The sequence below is a fragment of the Anomaloglossus baeobatrachus genome, chromosome 6 (genome assembly GCF_048569485.1).
Source record: "Anomaloglossus baeobatrachus isolate aAnoBae1 chromosome 6, aAnoBae1.hap1, whole genome shotgun sequence".
Taxonomy (NCBI): domain Eukaryota; kingdom Metazoa; phylum Chordata; class Amphibia; order Anura; family Aromobatidae; genus Anomaloglossus; species Anomaloglossus baeobatrachus.
This window is the reverse complement of record NC_134358.1, coordinates 376,682,938-376,703,441: the sequence shown is the minus strand read 5'-3', so window position 1 is coordinate 376,703,441 and position 20,504 is coordinate 376,682,938. Positions and strand designations below refer to the sequence as shown.

General features: G+C 45.8%; 1 protein-coding gene across 5 annotated transcripts in view; it reads left to right on the top strand.

Annotated features, from left to right (window-relative positions):
- The window catches only part of DDC (dopa decarboxylase), a 516,742-nt gene that overhangs the window by 494,111 nt on the left and 2,127 nt on the right, over positions 1-20,504 (top strand). For all 5 annotated transcript variants that reach the window (XM_075315037.1, XM_075315040.1, XM_075315038.1 and 2 more), the window contains one exon: positions 4,617-4,834. In XM_075315037.1, the coding sequence (XP_075171152.1) occupies positions 4,617-4,823 (207 nt within the window). In that variant the 3' untranslated portion in view covers positions 4,824-4,834. The remainder of the gene's footprint in view (positions 1-4,616; positions 4,835-20,504) is intronic.

Below are 20,504 nucleotides of genomic sequence, written 5' to 3'. Positions count from 1 at the left end.
AGTAGAGTCTCTGTCTGGTGTCGCTAGTGTGTCGTTCTTTGTGTCTTCCTTTGTTTGGTACGGTCACTCAATCAGGCGCTGCTGTAGTGATCACAAATCGGAACAGAGGGGCGTGAAAAAGGCAATGCAAAGGCACTGTAGCAATCACCAATCGGAACAGAGGGGCGTGAAAAGCGGCAACGCAAAACATGTCTAGGGGTAAACACCACACCTCTATCAAGGTCTGAGTCGTCGCACAGCGACGCCTGTGACACGTCCCAACAACCATCGAGGTTGCTATGATCGCTGCTCCGTCGCAGCTTAAAAGTGCAGTGTGGAAAAGAATGCACCCTCTGGCAGACTGGACAAATGTAAACACTGCGTTTGTCAAAAAAAGAACATCCAAAACGCATGCATTTTGCATGCATTTTCCATGCGTTTTTCATGCGTTTTGGATGCATTTTTGCGTTCCCCCGGCAATTCAGCTGTACTACATGCCCGCTGACAGCAGACACAGACAGAGTTGCGCAATGAGAATGAACTCGGATGAACTTCACCTGACTTCATTGTCATCCCGCGGCTCTGTCTGTGTGTCGTGTCTTGATTAGCGGTCACCCGTGAAGGACTCACCGGTGACCACTAATCCCCTGAGTGACTGAATTGAGCAGCGCGATCAGCGGTGCCGCCACTCAGGTTACCCGCAGCCAGCTGGAGTCCTCCACCTGAGACCACAACTCACCTGTGACGTCATCGCTGATCGCGCAGCTCACTTCAGTCAGTTGGGCAACTTGCTGTCACAGTTGGAAGATCCAGCGGTGGCCGCAGGTAACCTTACTGATGTCATCGCTGATCGTGCGGCTCACTTCAGTTGCTCCGTGGAGCTGACAGAGAGCGGTCGTGGTCTGTGGCCGCTCCTGTCAGCTTCATGTAGCAGAGCTGGATGCGTCGTGGAACCTCGTGTGGATTATGTCGGACCTGGAGGTGTATTTGGGGGTTAATACAGTGGTGAAAAAGCGTGGTATTTTTGTCTTTTATTCCAAATAAAGGATTTTTTCGGGTATATGTGTTTATTTTCTTTAACTTACAGGTTAATCATGGAACATATCTCGGGGAGACGCCTGCCATGATTAACCTAGGACTTAGTGACAGCTATGGGCTGCCATTAACTCCTTATTACCCCGATAGCCACCGCACCAGGGCAATTCGGGATGAGCTGGGTAGAGTCCCGGGACTGTCACATCTAATGGATGTGGCAATTCCGGGCGGCTGCTGGCTGATATTGTTAGGCTGGGGGGCACGCCATAACGTGGAGCTCCCCATCCTGAGAATACCAGCCTTCAGCCGTGTGGCTTTACACTGGCTGGTATCAAAATTGGGGGGGGAACGCACGTCGTTTTTTTAAATTATTTATTTTACTGCACGATATAGACCCGCCCACTGACAGCTGTGATTGGTTGCAGTGAGACAGCTGTCACTCAGCGTGGGGGGGTGTCTGACTGCAACCAATCATAGGCGCCGGTGGGAGGGGAAAGCAGGGAATACGAGATTGAATAATGAGCGGCCAGCATTTTCAAAAGAGGAAAAGCCGTTGGAGCTTTGTGACAGCCGTGCAGCGCCATGCCAGTGATCGGTGAGTATGAGAAAGGGGGAGAGACCGACAGACGGACAGAGAGAGAGACAGACAGAGAGAGAGAGACCGACGGACAGAGAGACAGACAGAGCGACCAACTGACATAGAAAGAGACCGACCGACATACAGAGAGAGATTGACTGACATCGACAGAGAGAGACTGAAAAGACCTGCGTTTTTTTTGTCAAAAAAGCATGCGGAACGCAACAAAAATGCAGTCCAAGTGCATTTTGGTTGCGTTTTGACCCACATCATTGATTTCAATGGGTGGAGAATGCAGCTACAATGCACAAAAGAAGTGACGTGCTTTTTTTCCGCAGCGATTTTTGACATCCAAAACGCAGTGTGCGCATTGAATTTTCAGACTTCTCATAGACTTTGCTGGGGAAGCAGAACGCATGCAATTTGGCACTGAAATGCTGCAGTTCAAAACGCAGCATTAACGTGGGAAAAAAATGCAATGTGCTCATATAGCCTTAAAGTATGTGTTCAGAAGAGGTTCTGTTATACACTCAGTATGAGCAGAAGGCCTATGTCAGGCCTTTAATCCGTTCACCCCATGGGCGATTTTCTGTTTTTCCAGGTTTTATTTTTGCTCCCCTTCTTTCGAGAGCCGTATCTTTTTTATTTTTCCGTCAATCTTGCCGTATAACGGCTTGTGTTTTTGCGGGACGAGCTATGCTTTTAAATGAAATCATGCGTTTTACCACATAGTGTACTGGAAAACAGCAAAAAATTTTCAAGTGCGGAAAAGCTGCAAAAAAAAGTGTGTTTGCACATTAGTTTTTGGGATATTTTTTTCACCATGTTAACTACATGATAAAACGTATGTTTTGGTGTGATGTCTCAGGTCTGTACAAGTTTGTAGACACCAAACATGTATATGTTGTTTACTTTTATATCATGGGTTAAAAAAAGTCACAAGTTTGTCCAAAAAAAGTGGTGCACTTTTAGCGCCATTTTCCAAAACCCATAGCATTCTCATTTTTCGGGATCTATGGCTCAGTGATGGCTTATATTTTGCGCCTCAAGCTGTCATTTTTAATGGCACCATTTTTGTGCAGATGCAATTGCTTGTTATTTCATTTCACACAAAATTTGCGGCAACCATAAACATAATTTTGGCGTTTGGAATTTTTTTGCCACTACGCCGTTTACTTTATATTTTGATAGATTGGATGCTTCTGAACGCGGTGATACCAAATGTGCGTATATATTTTTAATCTTTTAGTTTTCAATGGGCCAAATGTGGGGTGATTTAAAGTTTCAGGGTTTTTTTGTTTTAAAACTTTTTTTAGCTTTTTTTTTAATTATACTAGGTCCTCTAGGGGACTATAACGATCAGCTGAGTCTGATCGCTCTTCCATTTCTCTCCCGATCACAGCTACATAGCTGAGATCTGAAGAAAAGTGGCTTTGCTCTCACACACAGTGAGAGAAAGTGACTCATGATAGCTACAGGAGTCATCACATGACCCTGTGCTACTATGGCAACCACTGTAAGTCATGTGATCACATAACGTGACTTCCGAATGGGGGTGGGTAAGTTATGCTAATGGTGGCGCGCTGATACATCTCTCTGTCAGATTTTGTAGCGAGATGTAAGGGGTTAATAGGCACGAGTGGAACGCAAGTCCAACTTCCGCCTGGCAGGCACACATCTCAGCTCTTGAAATCCGCTGAGATGTGCTCGGATCGCCGCGGACTGCCCATGGCAGCCCACAGGGATTAACCTCACACGATCTATGATGTACCCAGTACTTCATGTGTTTTGAAGAGGTTAAAGGGTTATTCTCATCTCCAAGTTCCTATCCCAATATGTAGTAGGTGTAATAATAATAATATTAGCAAATACCTCAAATCAGAAATGTCGCTTACCTCATGGGCAGGGCATTTCAGCTTAGGTATCCATGGTTACATACGCTGATAAAATGACAGTAAGTTAGATGCTCGTGGTTGTAAACATGGACAACCTAAGCTGCAATGCCCTGCAGATGAGGCAAGAGACATGGCTATATCAGGAGAACTATACTACATTTCTAATTGGAGGTATTTGCCATTATTATTATTATTATTATTACTACTACACCTACTACATATTGGGATAGGATCTTGGAGATGGGAATACTTCTTTAAGGACTTGCCCTACCTCATCCTTGTTTGTAAATATGAATCAGTTTTGCCATATCAAACTTGTCACCCAGATGTGCCATCCAGTCCAGGGTGAATTGTCAAATGTGTTCACCACTGAAGTTTGTGTCTGATGTGTTAAGGCTGCCCATATAAAGATGTGATTTTATGAAAGTGGTAAGTGCCACAAATTCTTATTAGTACTCTATTACCATTTAAATTATGGCATCTGTCAGAATTTCTTATTGGGACAACTAGCAAGTGCTATTGCAAAGAGGGACAATGTAGGTGTGCAGATATCTACTTTCTTACAAGTTGCCTTGGATTTGCCACATGGACTTCTCCTGCCAATAACTAAAAGGGTTAGTGGACTATGAACAGAGATTGTGCTACATTGCAGCTCCCGGACTTCCCTATTTACAGGGTGTTAATCATAATATAGATTCCCACTAAAAATATTTTTAAGCTACAAACTTAGTTGTGAAGTGTTACCACAAGTATATAATTAAATAATAAGGAAAATACAGTTGTAAGTTGTTTTATACAGAAGACCAATGAGGAATATAGAGCATATAGCATTTAATTTAATCATATTTGGTTGATTTAAATAACTTAAAGGGTATATCAGTAATTTTTCATTTTAAATGTGCCTAACCACTAACCGGCAGGTAGATGCTACCTATCTGCCTGTTGTGCCTTGCACCATTCTTCGCTGACACAGAGAGGTCACAGAAAGTAGCAGGGCACAACAAGCAGGTAGATAGCAATTACCTGCCTGTTAGTGCTTAAACATTTTTTTTTTTTATTCCAGGATATACCCTTTAAATGTGAGAAATCCTAAACCTGTTTAATGTTTTGCACAATTTTTCTTTATTTAGGGATGCAACACACTGAACAAATCACTTCTTCAAATGATAAATAATTTAAAGAAAATACATATAGTACCATGCTGCTTAGGAGACAAGTTTATTTTAAGGTTTGCTGTGTGCGCGCGAACTGTGGAATCAAATCATATTGAATTTGCTTGGAAGCACATTGAAGAACTGGCCACTGAACTCCTAATGACAGAAGATGGAAAAAAATAAGACTTATTTTGGTAAGAGTTTGGTCTTTTATCAATGGGGCAGATTTACTATTTCAGTTTATTAATAATAATAATAATAATAATCGATAATCACAGTGGCTTATACTGGATGATAAATATGGTGCTTCTTTATACACATTGACCTAAGTTTACACAACTTATACAGTTGACCTATCAAGCAGCAAAAATTCTCTGTCAACATTTTGGAGTACTGTTTCATATCTCAGACTGCACCCCTTTCACTTAAGTCACACCTGTTTGGTGAGTGAGACTCAAAAAATATCTACCACACATTACAACGTAATGATGACTGTTTTTAGGCCAAATTAATAAATCCTCTCCAGTCTTTGTATGATCTGCATCAATAAAATTGCTAAATGCTCTTGTGTGTATTTACAACAGTGATATTAATGTACATTTATTATGTGTATAGCTGACCATCACAGCTAATGTACAGTGCAGTGGAAAGTTTTGTGCACGTGTGGAAAAAATGATACAATGTAAAAATGATTTGAAAACAGCATCAAAGTATCAATTCTACTAGGTACACTTACACAAAGCTTTTGAAAGATTTCAGCAGGGAGGTTGTTCCAAACATCTCAGAGAACTAACCACAGATCTTCTGTGTATGTAGAATTGTGCAAATCCTTCTTTTTCTTCATGTAATCGCAGACATAGTCAATGATGCAGCGAGCAAGGCTCTGTGCAGACCATATTAGAATTTCCTGGAACCTTTTCTTCTTTAAGATGTTTCTTAACCCTTTAATGACCACAATACATTTTAAAACGGCAGTTAATGGTACTTCTTCCTTACTACCGTTTTAAAACGAAGGCAAGAAAAAAAGTTTATAGCGCCCCCAGAGTCAGAAAATCTCTGGGGTTTCAGGTACTTCAGGCAGCTGAGACCCTTTTTGCTCATGATCTGGGCTGTTTTTTCTGGTCCCCGTCACGTGATCATCGTTATACACCGTATAATGGCAATCATGTAAAAGTGAAATACATAGCCAATAAAAATTATTTCTCTCTTATCTGATATGATCAAACATGTCAGATGTTAGGGAAATGTCCTCCCCCTCTAACCCATGGCTGAAAAAGTCCACCCCATCCCCCTCCTCTTGATGTTCTACAATGGCTGGCACATGAGTTGTGTGTCTGCTGCAATTCTCCTCCTCCTCTGATTTCTCTCCCATCTGAAATGTCCTGCCCAGGTGCCCCCAGGTCTCCCTATGTCACCCCCGCCAAGTCGCACATGGCTTCTCCTCTTCTTTTGAAAAAATGGCATGCACAGGGAGCCGACTCACAGCCAGCTCTCTTTGAGCATTGAGACTCTGGTGACATCAGTCTGGTGACTGCAGGCACAGTCCTCACATGGCGTGCCTGCACTTTCAGGACATGAGGGATCCATTCTCTTAGTGTGTCTCCCACATACAGATATGAATTTGCTGTGGGACCTCCAAAATGGATAACACTGATATCGGACCGGATTGGGATTTTCGCTTTTTTCCTTTGCAATTTTTTTAATACATTGGTGAAAGAGGAAATGTCTTGGGGAGTGTTTTTTCAAATATTTTCTTTTGTCAGCTTTTTTTTTTTTTAATACTTACTGCAATAGTCTGACAGATGCCTCACTATTACTAACCTGTGGACTTGATGCCAGCTGACATTAAACAGCTTGCATCAACCCCTTATATTACCCCATTTGCCACCGCACCAGTGCAACGGGATGAGCCAGTGCAAAGCACCAAAATTGGCACCTCTAATGGATATGCCACTTCTAGAGCAGCTGCGGCCTATTTTTAGGCTGGGGAGGGCCCAATACCCATGGGCCTCTCCAATCTGAGAATACCAGAACCCAGCTGTCTGCTTCACCTTGGCTGAGGATTAAATTCGAGGGGGACCCCACATTTTGTTATTTTTTTTATTATTTATTTATTAATAATATTAATAATAATAATATTAATAACTGTTTGAAGTGCCCTCTGTTTTGGATTACTAGCCAAGGTAAAACTGTCAGCTGCACGCTGCAGCTGTCTGCTTTACTGTAGCTGGGAGGCACCAGGACTTTCTGAGGGGCAGCCACAGTGAAGGGCTAGATGTGGACTGTCCTTGTAAGGGCAGGAATAATTTTTGGAGGGCCAGCGTCTCCCTAGATAGAGATAGCAGCGCTGTCCTCTTGATCATGCCTTTTTTGACTGGAACAGATGGGACTGTGACCACATGGACCTACACAACGAAATGGGTGAGATTAATCCATTTTGGATATACATGTAAAGTGTGGCCTTTTTGTGCCTATTGATGAGAGGTGAGGTTTTTCATGTATAAACTTTGAATGAACATCAGTCCCCTTTATTTTGTTTTTCTCCCCACTGGGTAGAAAAATTGGGGATCCTGTAAGTGATCATTTATCATAGAATCATTGTCGCATTATATGTTCAACATACTATACGTGAATTTTTAAATCACTTTGAAGTTTTTTGTTTTGCAATCTGCTTTTATGGGTTTTATTAAAGGTTAAGTTTTAATTCACCGTGTTGCTATACCTACCAGTTAATTCCAGTGAGGTATTTTGCGAATGTGCTTCAGGTTTTTCCCTCATCCTGGCTGCTTTTTCTATACCCTAACTGGCTTATCAAAAATAAGGAGGTCCCCACGTAGTTTGTTTTTTTTTACATTATTTATTTATTTATTGGCTAAATACAAGGCTAAACAACCATTAGTACCACATGAAAAGCACTAAAAGTTGCAAGCTTCAAATATGTAGGGGGTGAGGCATTACATGTCTGCTTTACTTCTATCACATATCCCTGTCTATCTATCTATCTATCAATATAGCTATCTATCTGTGACGCCCTGGCAAAACCAGGTTGTCACAGAGACTGCACAAATCTTCCAGGTGCAGGACTCCATCCTCCTTGGCATACCAACACAAAACCCACACCCAGGTACACAACATCAGCCAGTAAAGCCTAGTCACCCCCCATGACAATAGGGACACACCAGTGGGCGGGGCAAGCGGATGGTGACGCCCACCTAGTGGTCCTGAGGTGTCCTGGGAGAGAACAAGTCAGTCAGTTGGAGCTGAGACACAGTCAAGCTTAGGAGAGAGGAGTGTGAAGTGACAGGGTAGTCAGGGGTTGGAGCCTCTGGACTACCGGACTACTGACTAAGTGGCAGTCGGCAGACAGGGCCACAGGCGACGGAGATCCGGTCGCTGGAGACCTTAAGTGGACCGGGACATGGTTGTAGCCCACCGGTGCCGACAGCGGGAATCTGGTCCGGAGGCCGTGCACAGTCGGGGTGCCTGGACCCTAGGGCGAGGACCGCTTCAAGCCCCTTGTCAATTAGCCAGCCGGGGACAAGTCTCCACGTCTTGTCCCACTAGTAAGCCCAGAGAGCGAGACGGAAGTCCAACGGGGGGGATAGGGCTCCGCAATTGACTGCTAAGATCCCATCGGTCAGTTCTCGCGGGCCACAGCTCCCAACACACAGAATCACCGGGAGTGGACTTCCCCGTTTCAAGCGGAGTAGTCAAACTGAAGACACAAACACTAAGTGCAGGAGGAAGGGACCCCTGTTTGCTGTACCAGGGTGTGGGACCCGAATACACCCGCCGTAGGTCACCGGTCACTGGGAATTTGGTTTACCATTTGGACTCTGTGTGAATTTCTCTGGAACTGTGAGTACACCATTACCACCCGGTCCAGCCCTGCAGAACACGCTCCGCAGCATCCTTCCCCGTACACCTGGGCCCCAGGATAACACCTCCCCTACCCGTGGAGGGGATACCATCCTGCAGTCCTACTCCATCAACCCCGGGTGTCCCATACCACGGCAGCTGCGGTGTTACCACCCATCACCACAACCCACGGGTGGCGTCACTGACAAACTCATCCCCTGTAAATACCCCCTTTTCATTGTTGTGGGGGCGACGGGCCCCTGCACAAGCCCCGGATCCGACTGCCACTCGAGCCCCAGCCACGATCCCGTATCCGAGTGTCTCGGGTAGCCTTCCCTGACGTGGTCAGTCACCCCTGCCCGCGACATATCTATCTATCTATCCTAGCTTTTTAGGTTTGTCGCGTTTTGGGCTCATCGTGTTTTTACTGCGTCGAAAATGCTTAGTTGTACAGTACAAGCACAGTGGATGGATTTATAGAAATCCCCTGACCACTGTGCTTCTTTGCTCCACAGCGTAAACTGACAAGTGGCGCGGCTTTCTGAACCACAGCATGTCAATTTATGCTGCAGAGATGCAATTGTTCTCCAAGGGGAGAATAGCATTAAAGTCCACAGCGGCTAGAACCCTGATCATGGTCACGAACCGCTGCGTTCTCTGGCAGACAATACTTGCATATCTGTAGGAGGGCTGACACTGTGTCCTAGATACAGTGTCGCAGGATCGTGGGCACAAAGCCTAAAAGTGAGAAATTTGGTGCTACAGCAACATTTTTGTGAAGAAAACAAAGAAAATTTTCAATATGACAACCTATTGTTTTCAAATCCTGGGAAGTAGGTAAAGGCTACAAATGCTCACTATACACATGAATAAAATCCTTGCAGGGTCTAGTTTCCAAAATCGGGTCACTTGTGAGGGGTTTCTGCTGTATAGGTACCTTAGAGGCCCTGCAAATGCAACTTGGTGCCCGCAATTTATTTCAGTTTTTCCAAATTTCAATATTGCTCCTTCCATTCTGAACCCTCACGTTTTTCCAAACAGAACTTTTTGACACAAGAGGGGTATACCACGCGCTCTTAAGAAATGGGGTAGTGTAGCACCCCTGACTATATCAGGGGCTGCAGGGAACTGCATTCTCTCTTTTCATGGTGCCGGACCTACCCCCATGGTTCTAGGTTCCTAAAAACCGGTGTCACCTCCATCAGCACCACAAATCCCAACCACACCTCACATCCTGACCTGTCAGACACACCAGTGGGTTGGTCTAGTTGGAACAGGGCCACCCACCTAGCGGTCAAGCAAACTGGTTGGAGGGGACAAGTTAGGATCGCAAGGAGGATAGAGTAGAATGAGAGCCTTCAAAGAGTGAGGAGCTGCGGAGTAGTAGCTCCCGGGGAACGAGACCAAGGTTGGGTCGCAGACGGTGGTCCAGGACCACAGGAGTCAGGGACCGGTAGCAGTGACATTAGAAAAGGGTGCGACGGACATGGTCTTGGAGGACCAAAGCCCAATAAACGGACCGGTACCGAGCACGACGGGGTACAGGACCCTAGGTCAGGAACTGATTCAACGTCCTGATAATTAACATGGGAGGGAGAGTATCTTCACGAACTTCCCTAAGAGCTCCTAGATTGAAGACATCAGCACAACGTGGGGGATAGGGTTTTCCAGATAAAGCAACCCACTAAAATCCCAAGTGCCAGCCATCAAGAGCACAGCTCCACTACACATAGTGATCGAGGTCCTAACAGCTTAAAGCCAAGGGCCCACAAACAGACAACTAAATTGTGCACAGAGGCAGGGTCCGGATTACCAAGTGGCACCGGTAGGAGCGGATACCGCAGAGGCAGTGGCACCCAGAGATTTTGGTTTACCGCAGTGTGTGTGTCTACTTTATTAACCTCATCCAACACCACAACTACCACAGTGAGTACTCTGATCCCTGCACCCTGACCTCCCCAATATGCCAACAATTTCCCCTGAGCCCTGGGGCCTTCCCTACCTGTGGAGGGACTAACATCAGTCTGCTTAACTCCACCTACCCCGGTGCTCCCTACAGCAGCGGTGGTACCCTCATTACTGCAACCCACAGGTGGTGTCACGAACTTCTCCCCTGTAAATAATCCCCCTTTTAAAAGATCAAAGTGTCAGCCAACCCGAGTCCGGAGAACCCCTCGAGCCACGATCCCGGATCCGAGCAGCCCGACTAACAATGGGGTGGTACACCTTGAAATCTTACCTGGCGTCACAAACAGGATCCGGACTGGACCCATTGACCCGGGTGACGTGCGCCTTGCAGAACTGTCCAAATCTGAACTGTTAATTTGCCTTGCCGCTATTTTTGCTGCCATTTTGGCGCCTAAAAACAACAACTGCGCCATCATCCCCGTAAAAGGGCGCAAAGCCAAAGCCCTGCCCCTTGTCCTGAAAGCGCGGCTGGAAACCGGTAGTGGCCGGACCCGGAAGTTCCCAGAGATCCCCTGTCCGGAAAGCTTGGTGACGAAAACCAAGGGTGAGCAGGAAAATGTCGGCGCCGGACAATGGGAGCGTAGTAGCGCTTCCCCCAGCAGATCAAGGTAACACGGACGTAGCGGGGGCCGCTCCGGTCGCACGAGCGCCCGAGGCTGCGGTGGCTGTGCCGATAATGCCGATCACCCTACTTTATATGCCTGGTGCTGCCTGGCTGCCTCAGTATGATGGCCGACCTGACACCCTGCAGGGATTCAAGAGGAAGATCTGCACGGTCCTGGATATGTATGCGATGACTGGCTGGCAGCGAGCATCGGGGGTACTCGGTCAGCTAACAAGCACAGCCGAGCTAGAGGTGGAGACTTGGACCGATCAGGACCGGGTCTCAGTACCCGCCATCTTTGAATGACTGAGTGTGGGTCTCAAATTCGACTTTGAGGCTGAGCTGAGGATGAGATTTTACAGTTGCAAACAGCGCCCCCAAGACAGCATTAGAGACTATGCCCTAAGATTGCAAGTGGCGCTGCGGACTTTGAAACTGGTCAACACCATCAGTGAGCAGGAAGGGAACAAGATGTTTGTTGAGCAGTTCCTGCAGGGCCTGGAATCAGTGGAAGATCGCAAGCAGCTATGGCTGTGGGCCCTGGAGCATCCTACACTGGACTTTGACGTTTTGAAGGACCGGGCCATTAAAGCGTTACAACCTTGTGAGGCTACTGACTCTCCCACCGTCCTGGCAAGCCGGCACCTCCCCTCTACAGGTACAGCCTCCTACCCTAGCATTGCCAGAGACAAAGGCCTCTGGCAGTGCCTTCGGGTGTTTCCAGTGATTTATCTTCACAGGTGCAGCAGCTGAGCAAAGACGTCACCAGGATCCTAAAGGTAATGCAGCTCCAGCCAAAGACCAAGCCGGCAGAGAAGATCCAGCTCGCCGACTGCCCTGAGGATGTCCCCTGGATGAGAGGGAGGACCTCGACGTATAAAGGAAGGAACAACGACCGGTATGGACAGCTTGTCTGTAATAAGTGTAATAAGACTGGCCATTATGACCTGTACTGCACTTTAAACGGGCAACCCCTGGGGCCAAGGGCCAATCTCCAGGAATAGACCAACAAAGCCCAGTGGACTGGCGAGAGTGATATGGGGGAGGCAGGCCCATCGTTTCCCTCACCCTGGATGGGATCCTGACCTCCGCACTTCTTGACACCGATTCTCAGGTAACAATGATACCCCATACACTGTACAAAAGGTTTTGGTCAGATGACGAACTCATAATAATAATAATATTCTTTATTTATATAGCGTCAACATATTCCGCAGCGTTTACAATTCAACCGCCGGATCATGGCATTACCATCTATGTCGTCATTGGGTTACCAGTGATTCAGATCGGGTTCAAGCAGGTGACCATTAAGGTGGGCCAGGTGGAGTTAGAGCGTCAAGGACTCATGGTAGTACAGAATGACCCTAGTGACTGGAACCCTAAAATGATTTTGGGAACAAATGTCAGTGAGAATTGTATGGGGGAAGTATTGCTTTTACTCCAACAGCTTTCTGAAATTGTGGTTTTGAGCACTTTGAGGGTGGCAATTTTTAGAATAGTATCACTTTAAAATGTGATGTGGTCCCTAAAAGATGGTTTTGCTTTGTAATTTTTGTTGAAAAAATGAGAAATTGCTGATAAAATTTGAACTTTTTTAACTTCCTGAGAGAAAAAAATTATGTTTCAAAACTTTCACTGATGTAATGTAGACATGTGGAAAATGTAATGTATTAATTATTTTGTGCGACATAACCCTCTGGTTTAAAGGCAGAAAAATTTAGGCCGCTTTACACGCAACGATATCGCTAACGAGATGTCATTGGGGTCACGGAATTCGTGACGCACATTCGGCCTTGTTGGCGACGTCTTTGTGTGTGAAATGTACGAACGACCGCTAACGATCAAAAATACTCACCTTATCGTTGATCGTTGACACGTCGTTCTAATCCCAAATATCGTTGATGGTGCTGTATGCAGGTTGTTTGTCGTTCCTGAGGCAGCACACTAACGCTACGTGTGACACCCTAGGAGCGACGAACAACAGCTTACCTGCATCCACCGGCAACGAGGTGGGCGTTACTTTCTTTCGGCTGCTCTCCGCCCCTCCGCTTCTATTGGACGGCTGCCGTGTGACGTCGCTGTGACGCCGCATGAACCGCCCCCTTGAAAGGAGGCGGTTTCACCGGCCACAGCGACGACGCTAGGCAGGTAAGTCCGTGTGACGGGGACTAACGATATTGTGCACCACGGGCAGCGATTTGCCTGTGATGCACAAACGACGGGGGCGGGTGCTTTCACGAGCGATATCGCTAGCGATGTCGCTGTGTGTAAAGCCCTCTTTAGAATTTTAAAAATTTACAACATTTTCAACATTTTCACCAAATTTTCAATTTTTTTTCACAAATAAACGCAAAATATATTGAACTAAATTTACCCCTATAAAGAAGTACAATATGTCACAAATATCTCAGAATCACTGGGATCCATTGAAGCATTCCAGAGTTATAACGTCATAAAGTGACACTGGTCAGAATTGTAAAATTTAGCCTGGGCATTAAGGACATAGTTGGCTCTGTCACTAAGGGGTTAATGGTGTTGGTTGTACGTTTGGGGTCATTGTCCCCCTGCACAATTTTGGTGCAGCTGGGCAAGTGCCGAGGCCTTGGACCACTGAGAGGGCCCACTTGCAGACTACAGGGTGGCCAATGGAGGCAGGTCACATGGCTGCTTTGGAGCCAAGTCAGAAAGACCTGGTGCCAGCGCTGCACTACCCCCATCCCGTGGGCCCGCTCGCTGAGGATCACACTTTCAATTGTATTGCAGATGCCGATACAATTGAAAGCAAGGATGACAGAGGGAGTGGCGCGCCCTCTCTCATCATTCTCCTGCAGCGTCTGTCTGCGTTCTGCCTCTGACAGCTCAGTACAGTGGAGCGTGATGATGTCATTACTGTGCGCTCCTGTGTCCTGAGCTGTCAAAGCGGCAGAACAGTGGACATGATAAGAAGACCAAAGCAGCGGGAGAACGAGAAGTGAGTATTTATTAATCCCGATGGCCAGACGACTATGGAGCTGCATTAAACGATATGGGGCTGAATAATGCTGCATATTGATGCGACATGGAAACTGCATAATGCTGCTACATGGGGGCTGCATAATCTTGCTGCATGGGGCTGCATAATGCTGCTGCGTGGGGCTGCATAATGCTGCTACATGGGGGCTGCATAATGCTGCTGCATGGGGCTGCATAATGCTGCTACATGGGGGGGTGCATAATGCTGCTACATGGGGGCTGCATAATGCTGCTACATGTAGGCTGCATATTTTTGATACATGGGGGCTACATACTACTGCTACATGGGGCTGCATAATACTGCTACATGGGGCTGCATAATACTGCTACATGAGGGCTGCACAATACCGCTACATGGGACTGCATAGTGCTGCTACATGGAGGCTGCTATAATACTATATGGAGGAAAATGAAGCTGCATTATATTATGTGGAGCAATCTGGGGTGCATTATATTATATGGAGGAATATTTGGTGCATTATTCTTTATGGAGGACTATGGGGGCTGCATAACACTATATGAAGGAATATGTGGGTGCATTATATGGAGTAATGAGGCTGCATTAAATTATGTGGAGCTATATAGGTGCATTATGTTATATGGAGGAATGTGGGGGCTGCATACTTCTATACCCCCCAGAACTGTATATCTTCTTCACCCCAGTGCTGTATACCCCCAGAGCTCTATGTGCTTTCTACCCCAGTGCTGTATACCCCCAGAGCTGTATGTCCCCCTCCACCCCAGTGCTGTATACCCCTCAGAGCTGTGTCCTCCCCTCTGGAGCTGTATGCCCTTCCATTGCTGTATGCCCCCCTCCTCAGTAATGTGTTTGCCTCCCAGTAATGTGTATGTCCCCAGCCTTTCCTGTGATATATATATACAGCAGTGTCCGTGTGCTCTGCGTGTGGCTATGTCTGTTAGTGACGGCCACCAATCGGCCTGGCCTGCACAGCCACATGGCCAGGCTGAGTTGGACGGGAGATAAGTGGGAGAGGTGAGTGAGACTGCTGCCGGATTTCCCTTATTAAAAATACCTCTAATGTGTCTGTGTCTATATGTATGATGTGTATGTCTATGTATGTCAGTGTGTATGACTTTGTAAGGATTTGTCTGTTTATTAGAGCTGATCAAACTCCCCAAAAACAGGGACCGTCGGATCACTGACAGGAGCGAGCGCAGCATACTCACCGATGCTGCGTCAGGGCGGCAAACTACTTCTGGGTCATGCTTTTCCCTTCCAGAGCCGACAATTCAATATCATTCTTTGACCGCCCACCGGCGCGTGTAATTGGTTGCAGTTAGATGCACCCCCACCCTGAGTATCAGCGTGTCATCTGACTGCAACCAATCACAGGTGGCAAGACGGCCGGTGGTCGGGGAAAGCAGTGTATCCCTCGCAAGCGTGACTCCGGCTTATTTTTTTACTTTTTTTTTTAATTTATATAAATAATTAAAAAAATCCCCGACATGCAGTCCCCCCCAATTTTCATCCCCAGCCATTATAACACTGACTGGGGGCTGGTATTCTCAGCCTGCAGCCGCCCGGTATTGCCGCATCTATTAGATGTGACAATCCCGGTGCGATACCGGCCCTTCCCATTGGCCTGATGCGGTGCCAATCATGGTAATAAGGGGTTAATAGCAGCGCACAGCTGCTAATTAGCTCTAGGTTAGTGATGGCACCGGCGTCTATGAGATACCTGCATCACAAACCTGTAAGTGAATGGAAATAAGCACAAACACAGAGAAAATTCCTTTATTTGGAATAAAGTACAAAATGCACCCTCTTTCACCATTTTATTATTCCCAACACCCTGCAGCTCCGGCGTAATCCACACGAGGTCCCACGATGACACATCCATCTCTGCTACATCTCAGAGCGAGCAGCAATAGAGAAGACTGCCAGCTATGAGTGTAGCCTATTATTGAGCCACGATGAGCGATGACTGCAGCAGAGACTGTCACAGGCTGGGGGGTGCCTCAGCCTCTAACCAATCACAGCCGAGAGGACGGACGGTGGGTTGTAAAAACACGGAAAGCTGTGTGTATGTGATGCACAGTACAGGAAGTGCATGTGCGACCCGGAAGCAGTGTGCCGCCATGACACTAAGTCTCGGTAAGTATGAAACTCACACTTATTTCTTCTTTTCTTTATTTTTACTTTAATTGCCGAATCCGGATCATGCACCCAGAATCCCAGGTCCAGATCTGGCCCCCAAATATGGTTGAAACCGCGCTGATGCAGACTTTTACAGTCTGGATCCGCTTAGCCCTACTGTTTATATGTGTATTTCTGAATTTCTCTTTAAATATGTATGTGTACGTATGCCTGTATGTATATGTATCTGTGTATGCATGTGTCTGTTTGTGCATGGGGCACACTGAGACTCTTTTGCCCAGGGCCCACAAAAACCTGGAGCCGGCCTGAATCAGATGCTTCCCTGATGGTATTGTATGATGATTAAGTATCTGTCTGTATTTCTCAGCATTGATTACATCATTAATCTTAACGAAATCCCCATCAATGATGATATGACCCCTAAAAAGCCGTGATCTTAACATTATTTAGTCTGTCTGGGATTACATGAAGAGAAAGACTGATTTGCACAAGACTATAACCACAGACTATCTCTATCATATGTAGTACAGACAGAAGGGGGAAGATACCATATTGTAATTTCATCCTAATAGACTATATTACAATCCCCATATAAACTGACGTCATGGAATATACTCCAAAATTCAACCAACACATTCGTGTAAAACACGTATAGGAGACTTATTCAATTATAAAAATATCAAATTTTATTATAATTCAAAGAGATAAAATTAATTTTCCATATAGTAAAAATATGAGGTAAGGTGGATTCTTTACACACCCACCCATCAAAGAACCGCCCAAATTTAATCCATCATGATCCCAAGCAAAAAGTATATAAGCAGCCAGTGCAATATATGAGGGGAACGCCATGTGGCCAAACAGTCATGTCATAAAACAGCAGTTTACAGACTTACCCATGGTGTACAAGCTGAGGGCCTATCAGTGGCGGTTCAGAGGTGGGTAGGTGAGTATCCTTGAACCCGGATGCGCGTGTCGCCAAAGCTTCATCAGCGGGGTGCAGCCAAGACTATCTGTGGTTAGTTCTCCAAGATGTTTGAAACAACCTCCCTGCCGAGTTCTTTCAAAAACTGTAAACAAGTGTACTTAGAAGAATTGATTTGATGTTGTTTTGATATCAAACAGTGGTCACACCAAATATTGATTTGATTTTTGTTTATTCAATTTGCATTTAGTTAATTAATAAATATAAACTCTTTAACACTTCCATTTTTTAAACTATTCTTATTTTGCAGTATTTTTTCCACATCTACCTAACATTTTGCATTGTATACTAAATTAACTTATTAATTATCTCATTTAAAAATCACAGGCATTAATAAGTAGCTACACACAATTTACAGCTTCAGCACTTATTTAGGTTAGGCCATCCAAGATCACTGGGGTTCCCCACTTTGGCACTCTTAAAGATCAGACACCTTCTCTGTCCATAGCTGCTAATTATAATGATAGAGCTATAAGTAAAAATGATATCCTAACAGCTATAGCAGCTGTTGTGTGGTCCAAAGGTAGTGGGGGTCACACAATACACCCATTTGGGCAGATTTACTAAAACTGTCTTTTTTAGTTTAACTCCTTTCCCACCCCTTGGTTGTACTTGATCTATGTGTAGGTGTAGCTATCTAATTATATGTAACGTTACACTGTGTAATTATTGGTGTACTTTGTGCCAAAAGTTTGCGCACAGCATTGTATTTGACTTAGCATCCCTTTCCACTAAGCTCCGTTCACTTGTCAGACATGGAACAGAAAGTGTCACAAACACACAAAATAAACATGGTACAAGTAATACAGTGTTTAGCTAAATAAATCTAATCCAAACTTTTTTAAATAGTAAAAACATGGTGGTAGCTTTTTTCTAGCTTTTAAAATGTGGATTTTATTTTCTGTAGAATATGTTTATAGATACTTAAAAGGAAGGTATCGCATTTTTATATTTTTGTATTAAAAAGAGTGATTATGAAATCAAGTATTTCTTATACAAAATGAAAATCGCAGCTTATTTAGTTTTTATTTAATTCTTTTTTTACTGGAGGCACTGGGGGCTGCCATGCTGGATTTGCTGTGTGTGTAACGACAGTAACTCACTCCTTTATGGCAGCCCCTGTGCATAGGGAACAGCAGTCGGGATCCGACCCCATGCAGTACGTTACAGTGGGCGTCTGCTGTGACCTGGACGCGCCCCCTGGGCTGTCCAGATCACAGCAGAGAGAGGAGATCAGCGCCATTATTGTGGAGCTCACAGCGTGTGCTGTTTGCTCTACTTTACCCCTGTCAACCGCCGGGATGTGTGAGTACGGGCCGCCTCCCCTCCTGTCCCCCCGTTACCATCACCGATGACATCCCATCCCTCCATTCTCCCCAGCCCCTGCTCTGCCCCAGCTACTGCCGCCGCCCCTCCTCCCACCGTTACCATCTCCAATGACACCCCCCTCCCTCCGTCCTCCCAAGCCCCCGCTCTGCCCGCTGCCGCAGCTCCCCCAGCTCTGCCAACTGCCGCAGCTCCCCCAGCTCTGCCTGCCGCCGCAGCTCCCCCAGCTCTGCCTGTTGCCACAGCTCCCTCCGCTCTGCCCGCCACTGCTGTGTGTGTGTGTGTGTGTGTATGTGTGGCGCAAGGTCCCCATCAGGGGTGATGTGTGTGTGGCACAAGGTCCCCATCAGGGCTGATGTGTGTGTGTGTGTGTGTGTGTGTGTATGTGTGTGTGTGGGGCGCACAAGGTCCCCATCAGGGGTGATGTGTGTGTGGCACAAGGTCCCCATCAGGGGTGATGTGTGTGTGTGTGGCACAAGGTCCCCATCAGGGGTAAGGTGTGTGTGTGTGTGTGTGTGGCACAAGGTCCCCATCAGGGGTGACGTGTGTGTGTGTGCGTGTGTGCACGCCACTGCATGTGAGTACCTGTGTGTGTATCGGTGATACTGTCTGCAGGGTTGTGTATCTAATCCTATCCTGTGTGATACTGTCTGCTGAGCCATGTATCTAATCATATCCTGTGTGATACTGTCTTCTGAGCTGTGTATCTAATCCTATCCTGTGTGATACTGTCTGCACAGCTGTGTATCTAATCCTGTCGTGTGATACTGTCTGGTGAGCCGTGTATCTAATCCTATCCTGTGTGATACTGTCTGCACGGCTGTGTATATAATCCTCTCCTGTGTGATACTGTCTGCTGAGCTGTGTATCTAATCCTATCCTGTGTGATACTGTCTGCACGGCTGTGTATCTAATCTTATCCTGTGTGATACTGTCTGCTGAGCTGTGTATCTAATCCTCTCCTGTGTGATACTGTCTGCAGGGTCTTTGTATCTAATCCTAACGTGTGATACTGTCTGCTGAGCTGTGTATTTAATCCTTTCCTGTAAGATGTCTGCAAAACTGTGTATCTAATCCTCTCCTGTGTGATACTGTCTGCTGAGCTGTGTATCTAATCTTATCCTGTGTGATACTGTCTGCTGAGCCGTGTATCTAATCCTATCCTGTGTGATACTCCTGCTGTCCTTTGTGACACTTTAGATATTTGTGGTCATCAACAAAATGGCATTCTCTGTTATCTGTTGTAAACACTCAGATTGGGAGGGGGGAGGTGTGCCATCACACACAGGAGAGCAGATTCCGCCCACTTTAGATTTTGCTCAATTAAAACAAATAATAATATTTAAACAAAACATTAAAACATTATTACTTTACATTTTTCAGTTATTGAAATTTTTTTTTTTTTACGATATCTTCCCTTTAAGTCTGTCATGTGAAGGGTGTTTATTAAAGATTTCCCCTGAAACTGCACGTGTAATGATATATAAGTCTCTATAGGTTACATGCCAATTTACAACTCTGAACTGATAACTTTATTTCTTTTCCAGGTGCTGAAGTGGTGTGAAGTATAATAATGGAGATAGTAGACAGAGCAGTAATCAAGTGGAAAGCTGTGAGCAGCTGGGGAACCCAGCAAGCGGATGCCTTATGCATATGAAGATGGTCCTGGATGATTTTTTTTTCCAAGGACCCCACACTAATCTTGACAGGTGGCGAATGGTTACTCTGCAATTTTTCAAAATGGCAGCCTCCACTTGCTGGATAGTGTGTTCATTGACAGCGGAATGGGGTCTCCCTAGAATTGGAGCCGTTTCCACCAAAATTTGAACACATTTGAAATAATGATGCCAGTTCTTAACTACACCATATGATGGGGAATTATCACTATAAACCTCTTTCATCTCATTGAACGTCTCCCTTGCTGTGCGGCCTTTCAAGTAAAGTAACTTGATGACTGCTCTATAGACAGCTGTGTCCATTATCACACCTCCC